The 16,823-nt window shown below is 34.1% G+C and overlaps 1 protein-coding gene across 2 annotated transcripts in view; it reads left to right on the forward strand.

Moving 5' to 3' along the window:
• The window catches only part of LOC136040556 (polycomb protein SCMH1-like), a 50,352-nt gene extending 41,576 nt beyond the window's left edge, over positions 1 to 8,776 (forward strand). For both annotated transcript variants that reach the window (XM_065724782.1, XM_065724774.1), the window contains exon 10: positions 5,537 to 8,776. In XM_065724782.1, the coding sequence (XP_065580854.1) occupies positions 5,537 to 5,671 (135 nt within the window). In that variant the 3' untranslated portion in view covers positions 5,672 to 8,776. The remainder of the gene's footprint in view (positions 1 to 5,536) is intronic.
• Positions 8,777 to 16,823: the final 8,047 nt, after the last annotated feature.

Raw genomic sequence — 16,823 nt, forward strand, 5'->3', positions numbered from 1 at the left:
ATTTTTCATTCTGTCACGGAGAGGAGTAACCCATCTCCGTATGCAGGTATCTAAAAAAAACGCCAGTGGTTTCTCACATGTAGGTGTATGATCCAACTGTTCTATTGTACTTCTGGTACGAATGGAGTACCCTAGAAAAAAAATCCTAGCATTATTCCTACAAATTTTGCTCTAAGATATGATGAGATTTATTAAAGAAAAATGGCTATCACAAACCCAAATGGGCCGAATTCGCACTTTAGCATCAAGAAACAGAAAAGAATTGATAACAAACAACAACAGAAAAATTATGTAAGGGTCAATGTCCAATGCTTAAAAATGTCAAAAACAATTAAAACTCGTAGAACTAAGAGGTCAATGCCAAATCAGCAGATATTTCAAAACAATGAAAACCCGTAAAATAAAATTGGAAATAAAATAATTAACACGATTTAGTTATGCGATTGAAAAATAGAAAGCTCAAAATTAACAAAATGAACATTAAAACTAGATCTACGTTGTATGGGCAACGTGAGGTGTTGCGGCAACGTTTGTTCAGCTTCGCCGAGCTAAGTGTTGTGAGAGAAACACTTATGTTTTTTTTTCTTGCTTCGATTAAACGCTGAAGTTTTTAATCTGTAAAGATCTTAAAACAAACAAGTCTCTGCATGTCTTACCACTGGAACCAAATTGGTCTTACCATCAAATACACCTGAAACAAATAATAGGTACACCAACTAGCGAAAGTTGTGAACCCCTCATTGCCAAAGATGATTATATCATATCAGATGATTATGGGGTCAATCTGTCTGTTATAATGCTTCTTAGGTTTTGGTATTCAAGTTCTTTTCTTCAGTTAAGATCTGCACCAGACACTATTATAAGAATACGAAGAGGAGTTAGGTAGGGCGGTGTTCTGTCTCTACGCTTTTTTTTTCCTTCCTAACTCCTGCAAACACGTCTTCTGTTGCACCGTCAGCCTATAAATGTTAATGACTATTCAACTAAGAATTACTGACTCTTTTATATATCAAATAATTAATCCTATTTACTAAATTTCTCTGAACATCCTAATCTTTTCAACTTAAGAAAAAAATTCTATTAATCCTTTCTAATATAATTAAAAATCCTTTTCTACCTTTTTTCAAAAAGTTAAACATTTAAACTATAAATTAATAAACCTATTAAATTTTAAATAAAATTTAAATTAACATACAGCTCAAATAACTGTCACTAGTTGCCCACAGCAGCAAGGGGCTACTCCCTTCTCATCTTAAAATTCACTACAAATACATAAAAACATTAAACGCATTAAACAAATCATCACAATTTACAATATTTTTCTACATACATAATACAAATATATATAAACTTAAAAATAAAATACATTCACTCTCAAACCATTGGGCCTTGCATTATTGGGCAACTAAAACCAACTACTAATAAAAAAAAATCCTTTTCCTTCTTTCCGGTTAACATTTTTCATTTTATAATAAAAACAAATAAAAAATAAATACTAAATATTCTTTATTACATCTATTATAAGATAAAACAAAACCATATCTAAACTCATTACTTATACAACATTTTATAACCATTTAAAATTCCTCAATATCTTAAAAAAAAAACAACAAACAAACAAATTTCCATCATTTCCTTTTACCACATTTCCAAAAACCAAAATACAAAATCTACATTTACAATTAATATCAATCATTTTCCATTCATTCTCCATTCGTTGATCCATTTTACCTCCCATCTACCATTCATTCACACTCATTTCATACCATGCGTGATTTGTATTTCTAGCACTTGTATTTCTACTGTGCTGGCTAAGATTTCAGGTACATACCTTTCTGGTCTTGCAGATGTTTCTTATCTTGCGCATGCTGACGACTTGCTTCTGATTAGCCGTTCCAAAAAGGGTCTTTCCCAAATGGTCTCTATAGTTTCTGATGCTTTCTCTGATATTGACCTTTCACTTAATATAGATAAATGTGAGTTTCTTCCCTATAACTGTACTTCTGCTACTCCCCTTCACTGTACTTACTTCACTATCCCTCTTGTTGATTGTATTCGTTGGCTTGGTATCTCTATTACTAACAATCTTTCGAGCTTACGTTAGCGTACTGTTTGTGATATAAGTAAAACTATTCAGGTTGGTTATGCAAAAATTGTTGCAAACAGAGGGAAGTATAATAGACGTGCGCTGGCCAAACTTTATTCTACTTTCTGTGATCACCCTTCTTAATAATGGTAATTTAAAAATAATTCGGATAAATTATTTCAAATTTTTCAAATTTCTTCCGTATCTTCCACCTTGGACAAAAAACCAGACTCTTGTTAGAAAATTTTCAGTTCCTGATATAACTTTATAGCTGGAGATTCTTCACAGAAAGCTCTCCAGTACAGCTTCTGCAACTTCACTATCCCTCTTGTTGATTGTATTCGTTGGCTTGGTATCTCGATTACTAACATTCTTTCGAGTTATCCCTTCTTAATAATGGTAATTTGAAAATAATTCGGATAAATTATTTCAAATTTTGCAAATTTCTTCCGTATCTTCCACCTTGGACAAAAAACCGGACTCTTGTTAGAAAATTTTCAGTTCCTGATATAACTTTAAAGCTGGAGATTCTTCACAGAAAGCTCTCCAGTACAGATTCTGCGTGCCTATCCCCTCACCACCGTCTTATCTGTTTTTTTCGTTGATTTTGTGTGTGTATTTGTTTTTCTCTTTGTGTTTTTTTATTTATTCTTACTCCACCATATTTACTTTATGTATCGTGTGGGTGAAAAATAAAATAAATAAATTAATTATGAGTTAACAGCCGACTGTTGCTTAAAACTCCCCTATATGTCTCACAATTGATATCGGCCTATTTTTGGTTTCAGTGTGTACCTTACTACTGAAGTTGTCAACCCTGTTAAACTTTCAAACTGGTATATCTCATGAAGGAATTTTTTTACCAAAAAAAATGTATGACATATACTTTGATCAGTTCATCAAGAGCTATCGACTGCCGTCAAAAAAAAGAATCTATCTGTCTTAGTTCAAGAGTTGTCTTTTTTGCCGTAGGCCAATTTTCTAACGTCATCACTTAGAAAGGGAGCAGAGAATAAACTCTAGTTTCTTTAGCAATTAGAGAACTTTTAAAGTTTAAAAGGCATATCTGATACCATTTCTCTACCGCAATTCCAAGTGCGAAAAAACGAATGATAAACTCAGTTGAAATCACGAACAGAAATGGGTGGAAACAATAGATGACAGTACTTTCGGACCCTTGGGAAAATGCCACTTTTTTGTTTCTTTAATTTTTTCTGTTTGTCACTCAAAGAAGATATATTGGCTGTGGGGCCGGGTCACTGCCGCATATATTTAACACTATAGATTTTAGACTATCTTCAATTTGAAACTGGTGCCTGGCTGCTTGCCTGCTAGAACGGAGCTTTCCACTCGGAAGCAGAAACATGGTCTGATGAAAAGAAAGTTTAACTGCATAACTTCAGATAGTTCTCTCTGACATTGGCTATAAAACTCCACTTTACTTCACACACTATAGGCTCCGACTCAAGGACAAGCAAAAACATCCTTTTTGGCCCCAGGCAAGAGCTCTACGAAGCTTTCCAAAATGCAAAGTCATATTCATCAATCCGGCCTAAGGTGCACACTTTCCGCAAAAACCGCAGAGGTTAGATCCTTACCACTTTCTAGGAACAAGCTGAAATCGGGGTGCTAGAAACACAAAAATAAACGCGATAAAACCAAAGTGTTGCTCTCGCATCACAATCATAAGGTAAAAAGGAAAGGAGGGGGGTTGAGGAGATTCACTAATTGAATATATCAACTATGTAAGAGATGAAATTTTTTCTATATCTTTCAGTGGAAACTTTTATATAGTGGCAAGAAGGAGGATTTGTGTTGAAGCAGAACCCGAGAGACGGGTCCGAAAGAATGAATATTGACTAGGGAAAAGGGGAGTTGTCCGAGGGTTGTAAAGGATATTGTTGGCAAAACGTAAGGAAGTTTCTACTTTCCTTCCCTTAAGGGTGACTAGATTGGCTCTCCGAAGAAGGGAAATATAAGGCACTTTATCCTCATTGAGGATAATTCTTAGGCACCTTTTTTAGACTGCCTCTATTCTGTCCGGCAAGTCAATCGATATTCTAGGATTCCAAAGAGGACAAGCGTACTTGAGGGTTGGTTGCACAAATGAGACGAAAATTCTCAAACAATGCGATTCAGGACATTTAAATTTTTTAAGCAGTTTATGGTGTGAAAATGTGGCATTTGCGCGTTTTAAGATATCATTAATATGGCAACCCCATTTGAAGTCGCTTGAGATGGTAACACCCCGTAATTTCATAGGGGTAATAGACATTTCAGGGGGGATTGGGCAGGAAAACTAAGAGGGAGTTTAAGGAAATTAATTGTTAAAACCGTTGACTTTAAAGGGTTGACTCTCATATCATTAGTAACAGCTTCGTCTGACATCGATTCCAAGATGTCCATTGGGCTACTTTGTAAATTTTTGAAACGTGTCTCTAAGACAGTTAAATTATCGACGAATTTCCATCTATCCGGGAAATCGACATCAGGGTTGTTTATCATTGCAAGAAACAAAATTGGGCCTAAGAGGGTTTCCCTGAGGCACACCATTATAAACTGGGAGGGGATCAGAATAGACATTCGGGGATAACATTGAGATAGTATTGGGTTTTTCAAGTGTGTTACATATTATGTCCTTAAGATGAGCAAGATATAGAGCGTAAGTTTCCGAAATGTCTTTGGTTAACATTTGGGATCATTTTTACTTTCAACCACTCAGCTAAAAACTTTCATATAACTGGGAAAAAACTGCAGTTAGAGCAATGGGCCAGCCACCATCAAAATCTTGCTTGTTACCTTTCTTTTTTACGGGAGCAATAAAACATAATTTCCAACTATTTGGGAACTTACCAGTAGAGGTAATTTCATTAAAATGCAAGGACAAAAGTTCTGAAAGATTGTCAGCAGGGGCTTTAATTAATGCAATCGGAATGTCTAGCAGACAACTACTGCACTTTTTAATGTTCTTAATTTTTTTTTCGGTACATCTGAGGGCGAAATAACGGGGAAATTCAGGGAGCACAAATCATAAGGAATGTCAAAAGAGAGGGGAGGGTGGCTCTGAACTATGAAGAAAAGAAATTTTTTCATATCATCGGCTGTAGCTGAGGGATCTTCTTGGAAATACGAATCTATATTACTATGTTTTCCCATAATTTTTTTTTTATTCTGTTATACCATTATTTTGGCTCAGTAGAAAACACATCCTCGACTTTACATTTGTAATTTGAAGAAGCAGATTTACGTGTTTCTTTTTTATATGTTGACGCAGTAAGTTAGCTTCGAATGTTTTACCATTCTTGAGCAGATTCATTTTAATTCTAATTAGCTTTTCAACTGACCAGTAATGTACGGTTTGTCATTAGAACATGTTTTTACTCCTTTTTTTTCTCAGGGAAAGAATCTATGTATTTGGTTTTAGTGTTTTGATTAAATTTTTTTTTGCAGGAAATTGACGGGCGAGCTCTTTTTCTACTTACACCAGACATGTGTATGAAATACATGGGTTTGAAGCTGGGGCCCTCTTTAAAGATCTGTAATCTTATTAACAACTTAAAGTCAAAGCGATTAGGAAACGCTTAAAATGTGTTTTATCACGAATCGTGAATCTTAAGGTTGTGGTTTAAGTTGTTGCTAAAGCAACTTATTGCTTGGCTACCGAACTATTATTTTGTGCTTTCTCCTCTGATGCATGATATCCCAGCAAACTGTCAGAATGCGTTCCTGGTTGGAAAAAAAGAACATTAGTCTATTCTGCATTTTGAAATAGACAACTATTTAACGTGTGAAGCTACGATTTTAAAGTTTTTGAATTTTTTTTTCTTAGTTTGGTCAGTTTTACATCCTGATGTTAATTTAAGTATGTTTATAATATGTGGTGTTTTACCATCCACATATAATGTGGCTATTGGTTACGCTAAAAGCATTGAGAAAAATATTCTTGTTGTAATTTTATTGCACATTTAAAATTTTAGTTAAGTAGAACCGCGTCCCAAAAATCATTGAGGGGTGTGATTTATGAATACCAAAATAGTAATAAATTCCTGTATTAAGCATATGAGAATATTCACGAAAAGCTATTGAAAAAAAACTATATGTAAAGTACATTGAATGATTCACAAAAGTTACAGTTGCAAACTGTAATGGAAATCTAGCAATAGTTTGAAAATCCTTCTATATACATGTTTTTGGACACAGATTGATTAACAGCCTTATTCTTTAGGCGAAGGGTCTGAGGATTTTTTTAGGGGTCGGTATTTGATAGTGTAAAAAGTAGGACATGGGACTAGTAGTGGTTTTGAGGTACCACTTAGTTGTACTTCGGAAGAAGCTAAAGCTACTGAACTTTCACTCCAAACCTGTTCTCCTTAGTAGTTAATATTGTTTGTAATAATAAAAGAACTTTAAATTTGAATAGTTTGAGTACTGCAAACTTTCATTTTTATGGTAACGATTAATCGTAGTTATGGAGAGTTGGGTGTGTTAGTGTGTAAAGTTTTAATTGGGTATGTGATACATATCTAACCCAGCAACGGAAGTAAGGAGCAATAGGTTTATGTTGATCATCCCTGTCCAAAACTGTATTTTTATCTCTAAACTTGAGGGTTTTATATATTTCTGCATGTTCATCAAAAATGTATGAGAATTCCCTTCCCATAACGCCCCCTACCCTCTTCAGTATTTTGTAGGTTTGAATGGCTTGAAGAGTTTTTTAATGGATAATTGGCGATGAGATCAACTTGAAAATTGTTAATAAGTTTCTCCGTAAACTTCTGATCTTGGTTCCATTGCAACTTAACCGTGTTTAGATCCACATTTTTCAGCTGAACCTCATTTAGGTGATCCCCTTCAACTTGGGTTAGAACAAAACCTCATAGGCTAAAATGGTTATAACGGTTGAATAAAAAGTTAAGATGAATGAGGTGTTTTTGAGCGGGGTCGAGTGAGTAGTTAGATGGGGTTGAGTTGTTGAGGTTGTTTTGATGTGGTGGTCAAGTTTAATTAGAGGTGAATTTGATGAGGGTTCACCTGAATGGGGTCAGAGATGAGTGGTTGTTGATTTAAATAAGGGGTTGAGTTACATGCAAACCCTCTGATCTTTAATATCCTTGTCTCAGTGATATGAGCGCTAAATAGTCGGTTGATGTTTGCTAGGAATCACTGCTAGCTGCTAAAGCACTGCAAATATTTGAGTATAATTTATAGTTCCTAATTTTAAAACTGTGTAGATAGGTATGTTTAATTCTTTCGTGGAACTATAAAAAAAAACAATGTTTCAATGCTGACGCCGTCTTTTTTATCTCTCTCTTTCTGTATTTAAGTTACGGTTCCGTTTGAAATTTTCCTTGTGACTGTGATTTGGAGTTGGTCAATCCATAATTTGTGAACTTTACTCAGTAGTACCAAGATACCGAGCTCCACTCAGCGAAAAAAAATTGTTTATCTCTTTCCCAATACAACTCTAATATAATTTCAAGCTCGTAGAACATGGGCTAATAAAAGGGTTTTTCCAAATTTTTTCCAACAAAGATATAAAGGGGAAGGTATTTTTCAAACTCGAGGATCAATTGTTCCTCTCTATTTTGTATACATGGTAATTGCAGAGGTTGAGATTTCGTATTCTATTGTACGGGGTTTTACTAACGACAAAAATCAAACCGAACCCAAAATAAAATGTCCACGGCTGTAGATGACCAATTTAAAAATTAAGAGTTTCAAGATATATTATAAATTAGCTTATCTTCAAAAAATTAGAATTTCGGTAATCGTTAATTATGCGCATACAAAGGAAAGGAGCTTTCTTAGCTAAGTCAGGGACAACATTAGTGGGAAGAAATATTTTCGCCAACAAATATAGATCCCTAATATTTTCATGAATTGGTGCCCCTTAACTATACAAAGGGAAAACAAACATACTTTTCTAAAAATCCACTCCAGAATAACAATATGTTGAGTTGAATGCTATCACTCTCTTGCTATTGTCGTTCAAAGTTCAATTGATTTTATCTGTTAATTAGTGTTAAACAAGGCAGAAAATTTATTAACATTAAGGATGGCGGTTACTTAATTAAGCAATGGCTGCATGCAAGTTTGATTAACCTATTAACTATCAGCGTATAACACTTTCATAAATAAACTACCTCCTTTTTCATAATGGAATCTGATTACCACCTCAATGCCATTCATCGCAAGTATTTTGTATTCATGGGTCTATAATTTCAGTCACCAGCCGAAGAAAAACATTAAGGGGACTGCAAGGGGAAATCTAATTTTCCCAAAGTCGTGGCGTATATAGATCCTTTTTTACACCTGAAAATAGTAGACCAATATGCATATATATGATTAATGCTTGTTTTATCAGATATATTCTTTGGAAGACTAGTATTTTTCTTGGGCAAAAAAATTCTTTCCTCGTAAATTTGAACGTATTGATTTAGTCTACTAAGCTCTCGAGGTCCAGTATTTATAAAATGAACCCAAAATAAAGGATTATTCCCTTGTTCCTTTGCTGACAATTATCAGTCACTCCACCTTTTTGTCCCCAAATTATGTTTGCTAAAATTATAACTTGATGTAAATGCTGCTTTAAAAAATGTAATTAGTAGAATTAGACTGTGAAGTAAGCCTTTTTCTGTTTGCTGGCGAAGTCAAATCAGATCTCAAATTTATTGACTGTTGTAGTTGAGGAAAAGAAAAAAAAGTTCAGGTTTCGTCCTATGTAGCCTACACGAATAATATTCTTCGTTTTAATACCGATAGCTTTATTTAACAGTTTTTTTTTTCTAGTTCAAATTGTTGCAATGTAAATTCAAATGCTTATGAAATGGAAAATTAGCTTGCTTTACAGATTGTTTTTCTATTGTTAATGCGGATTTCTTTTTTTTTTATTTGTATTGTAACCAACGTTGTGAAACGTTTTACCTAGATTGTTTAAGAAAAAGGTTATCTCTCTCGGCACTGTTGTATTCTTATATGGCAGTTTGATATTATTTCCTAAAACTTATGCCTATGTCCAAATATTTGAAGAAATTTTGTAGAATTTTCTGGTCAATTTTAATGGCCATGTAAAGCCCCGAAAAAATTGAACAATAAGAGAAAGTCCTACTGTTCTGTTTTTTTTAGCGAGTGAATTTACTCTCTTTTTTAAGTCGCTTCTGCGTTTAGGAATATTTAGGTACGTATATTTTGTCAAAACTAATTGTACTCAAATTCAAAGTTGATGCAGGTACATAGGAGCTATTCTGAAATTCAGGATAGTTCTAAAATTGGATCGGGATGTTAGAATTTTGACATAAAATTTCAAAAAGAGTTAGTATTTAATTCCCTTCAATTCCAGAAACGAACAGTTATCATATTTGGTTGGATTGAGCATATAACGTGCTCTATTGAAATAAAAAACGGTAAATAGTTGAAACTGGCCATAGGAAGTGGGTAATGCTTCGTAAAGAACAGTATTGTGTTATTTTAACTGGGGTATGATTCATTCCTTGAAGGTCCATCAGAAAGCCTCATTATCAGACGTACATAGCTGTCTTGAGCTTAACAATTATTTCATTGTGTTAAAACGTAATCCTGTTTCTAACGAGACAGGTTCGTTAAAGTTTTTATCATTGATACAATCCGCACAATAAAATTGATCTTATCAGTGAATCTAAGCTGGGAATTTAGTGAATATTTAGTTAATACATTTAGTAAGTTTGTTGGGACAGTTTATGTGTCACTAAAAAAATTGTTGAAGGAGTCAAACAGGAAGCAATTTGAATGCAATTTTTGCGACAAGATGTTTGCCTGAGCTTAAGTCCTACCTATGGCAAATCATAAAACTACCCGTACTTTCAGTCTTATTTTAATCTTTATCACATATGTAAATATACCGGTACATGCATATATATATATATATATATATATATATATATATATATATATATATATATATATATATATATATATATATATATATATGTGTGTGTGTATGTGTATAAATATATATTTGAGGATGAGATTATCAATTAGAAATCTTCAGGTGGTTTCAGAAATATTCAGTGATAAAAGGTTTTTTTTTTAATATATTTCATTATATTATTTACAATAGGTTCAACAAATTCATAATGAAACATTTTTGTGTTTCAGCTACTCTTGTGGCCAGTGTTTTTTTTTTTTTTTTTTTTTTTTTTTTTTTTTTTTTTTTTTTTTTTTTTTTTTTTTTATACTTAATTCTGTCCTTTATACAATAGTAATTTCAATTCCTATTTATCGTTGTAACAAAAAGTACTTTATTTTGTTTGACTCTGCTTTCGGTCGTCTTAAAGGTTCATATAATGTAAATGTAGGATAAAAAAAAGATATCTCCAAAATTCACATCGTCTCGGCATTATATGGTAGTATCTTTGCTCTTTTCTTGAAATTAAGCCCGCCTAAATTACAAGAATGTGAGATCCTGTGAATTCTTTGTTACTTTCTTACTGCAAGATTAAAAATAGCCCTTGAAGTGTGTCATCTCTAATGATTATTATGTCTTACCTTTTTATTCGTGCCTAAGTAGAGGTGAAGTTTTGGCATATTAATTTAGTCGTTTATAATACCAGTGAAAGCTTAAATGTTTGTATCCTGTGCCAGGGTTGACCCCAGAATAGAAAAAAATGAAATGTTATGTTCCTCATTTCTGAGTTTTTCTTGTTCACAGAATATAACATTGACCATATTTGGCATTTTCATAAGTTGTCTAAACTTTTTCTATTTCCTTTAAATTGATGTACTGGGAGTACCTGGTTAGAGTGCCTGTGTTGAATCTATGCATATATTTTTGTGTGATTTTACTTCCGTCTGTGCGTGTCTTTTTCTTTGTTTTCTTTTCTTGTTGCTAAATGTGTAATAACTATGAAGTCACGTTTTCTGAGTATTGAATTTTTCAGTATGTCTAAGTTTCGGTTGTCTGATACTCGAATTTTCTTTTAATAATATCCATTTGTGGGTGACCTTTTCTCTTTTTTAGTGATATCATTTAATGCAAGCCTAGCTTGCAATTCAGTTTAATATAGTTCAGTGTTTTGAAATGGTTCTGAGTGGACAATTGCACATTATAGTTGATGCGTGGCTATTGTTAAATTGTACTGCAATGCTTTTTATTGTTAGCAGTTCTCGCAGCAAAAAGCTTTGGTATACTGAACACTCAGGGCTGCCACTTGGTCCTTAAAGTACCTTAAACTGGTGAAGGTCGCTAAAAGTCCCTAAAACAGTTCTCAAGTCCCTAAAAGTCACTTTTTGCTACATTAATACTTCAGCCAAAAACACTTTTAGTGTGTTAGTGACTCATGACCCATGGGCTGAAAAATAATTTCAAGGCTACAGTGTCCAAGTTCTACTGATCATGATGAACTAAAAGGTTTGACACCCTTTGCCTTTGAAGGCTCTTAAGCTGCTGGGCTTCTTTGTTTTCGTTGTTATAGACACGTATTACCGTAGGTTCGCTTTCTCTCAATGGTTTAATAAATTCACCAAAGTAGCCATTGATGTCGAATCCTTGCATACCTAATCCTTACATCACTGTTGTAGCAGTAGCTGCAACCTAGTAAAGGCCTATCCTCGACCCGCAGTAAGCTAAAATTAAAAAAACGATTTAAAAAAAAACTCAACTAAATGGAATCCAGGAGTGGTAATTGTTGTTCACTTTTAGCTCAGCAGGAATTTGCAGCCTCGAAATTTTTATTTCGGAAGAGAAAAAAAGCAATTGCTGATAACTGCACTTCTGAAAAAGTGTACAGGAAGCAAAGCAAAAAAAAAAAGATTTTGAACTTTCGCGGTCTAGTGATTATTTTCTGGTCATTGATTGAACTGGTTACCTATTGATTTTTACATTTTTTGTACCTTCGTGGTTCAAAATCAGGAAGAAAAAAAAGAAGCTTGGGAAGATCCTCATGGAAAGCCTAGAGGTATTTCCATTATCCATTTACAAGCGGTCTTTCCATCTTGATATTATCCATGTCTTTCTAGAAAATGGTGACGCTACAGGTGATCGTTGCTGATTGTCCTGGTTTCAGATTTTGGAGAGACCAGTGTGAATATTGAGTATGATGTTGATTCTATCATTTATACGATAGACAGCAGTTGGACCAGCTCCCTATTGGTACCTTTATTGGTGCCAGGAAGATCCCTTTTTCAGCCAAAAAAGTCCCTATTTTTGACTCCTTGAACCCGTGGCAGCTTTGAATACTGGACTGAGTTGCTCCAGCAGTTCAGCATCGTATATTACAGCACACTTCTAGTAGAGTTTTTTTTGGGGGGTGGGGGGAAGAAGGCTTCAACCACTCAGGTAAATTCTTTAAATACTAAAACAAAAAAAGTAGTTATGTGTCGTCTCGTTCGCAGTATTGCCCAGCCTTTATACGGAAGGGGGGGGGGACTGCCGAAGTAAAAATTTCGAAGAAGGCTGGAATTTCGGCCAGTGCTTGTGCTCGTATCTTATGTTAAACACAAGAATGAGTTTTAGAGGGAAACGGTGTTGCTTGGAGGGGTGTTACAAATAAAAGCCAACACCAAACGTAGAACTTCTCATTTGGGGGATTGATGTCGCACTAAAATGACCATTTGTAGTTGTAACTTTTGCAATCTTATAAGTTTTATGGTTTCCAACATTCACCGCTTCTTTGGCTTAGGGCATACCTTCGCAAGCAGTTTAATCTTAAGAATCTGAAACCTGGCAAGGTTTACACAGCATAGCTAAATATATTTCAAGGGAAGTGGTTATTCACCTATGAAATTGTGAACGAAAACTTGGCAAAATCTTACATAAAGTGCAGAAGTACCAACCTTGTGCAAAAACATAAAAGCGATAAAGAAACAAAAAGCAAAAATCAATTTACAGAGACATGATCAAAGCTTTCGAAAAATTAACACGCCCCTAAGGCATAATTAAAAATTCGTGCAAAAGATATGAAGGATTAGGGTCTAGAAATAGGCGTGTCAAGGTCAACCAAAGACAATATCACTTTAATATTGCATCCTACAAATCGAAGAAATCATGGATATTATGCAAGAATTTTGAAAACAGAATCACTCAGAAACCAAAAAAAAAGACTCGCGTCATTTTGGAATGTTATAAAGCTAACCTTGTAAGCGAGAAAATATTTCGACTTGCGATAGCAAGCTGTGTATTTTTATGTGATCATTGCGTTGATTTTGATTTTATTCTGTGTCTGCATTCCCTTTCCCTTTGAAAATTTTTTCAAATAGTATATATTGTATGTATGTATTCGAAACAATAAAAAAATATAAACCCATATTTTATTGTCTCTAAATTTTGTGTTTTATTTCAATACTCTTGCATAAGAATGCTAAAAGTAGTGGAGGAAAACTACGCAATTGGTGAATCAGGAGGGGGATACGATACACGCGTAAAGAATAGAATTTTAACCGTTATGATTTCCTAATCTGAAATTCAAGAAGCAGTATTTATTATTCAAACGAACAGGAGTAAAAAGTAATGAGAATTTCCTCAGCTTTACTTTCTTTTTCTTTTTTTGTATGTTGATTTTTGAAAAGCCTTTTGCATTCTATTTTTTCGGTATACTTTTGACAAACTTCTAGCTTATATCATGGTACCCTCAAAACAAGATGTATATATTTTTTTTTTTTCGAAATTTAGTCAAAAAGTAAAAAATTCATCTAGTTGCCTCCCCCCTGCAAAATTTTCTTGAATTGGTGCCAATGTTTCCAAATAAGGTTCATGAGGCCAGCTATTATTTTGAATACTACCAAGAACATTTTAGTATAATAATCATTTAATGATCCATCACCTACAAAGAATATAGCGGAGCATAACAAAAGAGAAAGAAAACAACTTCTCAATTAATCAAACAGTTCGTGGTAACGAACTGTTGTAAGGAGCGACCCGGCTCAATAGCAAACAAAACTCTAAAAAATTGAATTTTGATATCAATAGCTACATCAAAAGAATCGCATTTTAATGCTGATTTTAAATATATAAGTTTCATCAAGTTTAGTCTTACCCATCAAAAGTTACGAGCCTGAGAAAATTTGCCTTATTTAAGAAAATAGGGGGGAAACACCCCCTAAAAGTCATAGAATCTTAACGAAAATCACACCATCAGATTCAGCATATCAGAGAACCCTACTGTAGAAGTTTCAAGCTCCTATCTACAAAAATGTGGAATTTTGTATTTTTGGCCAGAAGACAAATCACGGGTGCGTGTTTTTTTTTTTTTTTTTTTTTTTTTTTTTCCAGGGGTCATCGTATCGACCAAGTGGTCCTAGAATGTCGCAAGAGGGCTCATTCTAACGGAAATGAAAAGTTCTAGTGCCCTTTTTAAGTGACCAAAAAAATTGGAGGGCATCTAGGCCCCCTCCCACGCTCATTTTTTCCCCAAAGTCAACAGATCAAAATTTTGAGATAGCCATTTTGTTCAGCATAGTCGAAAACCATAATAACTATGTATTTGGGGATGATTTGCTCCCCCACAATCCCTGGGTGAGGGGCTGCAAGTTACAAACTTTGACCAGTGTTTACATATAGTAATGGTTATTGGGAAGTGTACAGACGTTTTCAGGGGGATTTTGTTTTGTTTAGGAGGTGGGGCTGAGGGGAGGGGGCTATGTTGGAGGATCTTTCCTTGGAGGAATCTGTCATGGGGGAAGAAAAATTCAAGGGAAAGGGCGCATGATTTTCTAGCATTACTATAAGAAAACAATGAAAAATAAAGATGAAAACGTTTTTTTTAATGAAAGGAAGGAGTAGCATTGAAACTTAAAACGAACAGAGATTATTACGCATATGAGGGGTTCTAAAAATACTTTAGCATAAAGAGCGAGGTATTTAGGAGGAGATAAATACCTCGCTCTTTATGCTAAAGTATTTTTAGTAATTTCAACTATTTATTCTACGGCCTTACTGATTCAGGGGTCATTCTTAAAGAATTGGGACAAAACTTAAGATTTAGTGTAAAGAGCGAGACATTAACGAGGATACAAACCCCCTTGTATACATAATAAAAATATAAGATTATGAAAGTTTGTTACGTAAGTTACTAATTTATAAGTTACGTATATTTTTTACTAATAAAAACGTTCGTTAAAAATTAAAAGTTCTAGTTGCCTTTTTTAAGCAACCGAAAAATTGGAGGGCAACGAGGCCTCCTTCTCCACCCCTTATTTCTCAAAATCTTCTGATCAAAACTAAGAGAAAGCCATTTAGCCAAAAAAAGAATTAATATACAAATTTCATTTTAATAATTTATGAGCGGAGAGCCAAAACCAAACATGCATTAATTCAAAAACGTTCAGAAATTAAATAAAAAAAACTAATTTTTTTAGCTGAAAGTAAGGAGCGACATTAAAACTTGAAACGAACAGAAATTACTCCGTATATAAAATGGGTTGTCCCCTCCGCAATCCCTCGCTCTTTACGCTAAAGTTTGACTCTTTGCCACAATTCCACTTTTTAAAACAATTAAAAGCTTTAGCGTAAAGAGCGAGGGTTGCGGAGGGGACAACCCATTTTATATACGGAGTAATTTCTGTTCGTTTTAAGTTTTAATGTCGCTCCTTACTTTCAGCCAAAAAAATTAGTTTTTTTTATTTATCACTCTAAATAAGCATATGACTGCAAATGCAGTGATTGCAAATTATCAGACGGCAGAAGAATATCGTATGCATACAAAAAGTGAATTACATCAATAGATGGCTCGATAAGAAAATGCGGTATTCTACGGTTTGGACAGCGAATGACATTATCTTTTATAGCAGAAGATGTGCGATTATATATCAAACAGTTCGTGGTAACGAATAAATAGTGATAACGAATAAAAAGGTAATTATAAATAGTTTTCGATTGTCCAGCCCCCACTCTCGTAATAAATATTCAAAGGGTGAATTTTTTCTGGGACGACTATCATTGTCATTGCACTATTTTGCAATTATTAAACTTAGATAAAAAAAAAATGAAAGTAGTAGAAGGGGGAAGTAACCCTCCTTTCCATTTAAAAGAGAGTCTTGGCATTTGCTTTTAAGTATTAATGCTACTCTTTTCTTTCTTTTGAGAATTATTTTTTTATTTAATCGCAAAAAGGACGACCTTCTGTCTTTAAAAAAATTTAACCTATCGCCTTACTTAACGCAATTTATATCAAGTTAAAGCCAGCTAAATTATTTTCTTGCATCGAATTAATTTTTTTAACGAATCTCTTTGATGAAAGTAAAGAGCAATACTAAAACCTCAAACAACCAAAAATTGCTGCTTTGAAGTTTATGCAACACATTTTTGAAAAAAAGTTATTCAAATAAATTGGCTCGTAATATTCCGTGTATTTGTAGAATTGTGAAAAAACACGCAGTTTACTAAAAATACAAAACTGACGGAACAAAAAAGGATTATAAGCAGAAAAATCCATAAGTAGCCTGTGAAAACTAAAAGATTGTTATAAAAAGCTCTCGAAGAAGGCGAGGGTTCGGATCCTAGCTTACCCAATTATTTAGTTTGGGACGGGGTCTGTTGTGTGACTCGTTAAGTTCAGCCAGAGTCGACCCAGCCCTAAATGGATACTTGGAGAGGTATGGGGAAGGTAAACAGGAAGGTGTGCGAAAGCACAGGATGGTCGGCCCCCAACCCCCCATTGCACTTCCTGGCTGAAGGGCTAAGAGACAACGATCAGCACCGCCGGTAGAGACTGTAAAATCTAATGCCGTATTCTTTACTTTACTTTTTTTATATTATGATGTTATC

This window comes from Artemia franciscana, chromosome 2, assembly GCF_032884065.1.
Source record: "Artemia franciscana chromosome 2, ASM3288406v1, whole genome shotgun sequence".
Classification (NCBI taxonomy): domain Eukaryota; kingdom Metazoa; phylum Arthropoda; class Branchiopoda; order Anostraca; family Artemiidae; genus Artemia; species Artemia franciscana.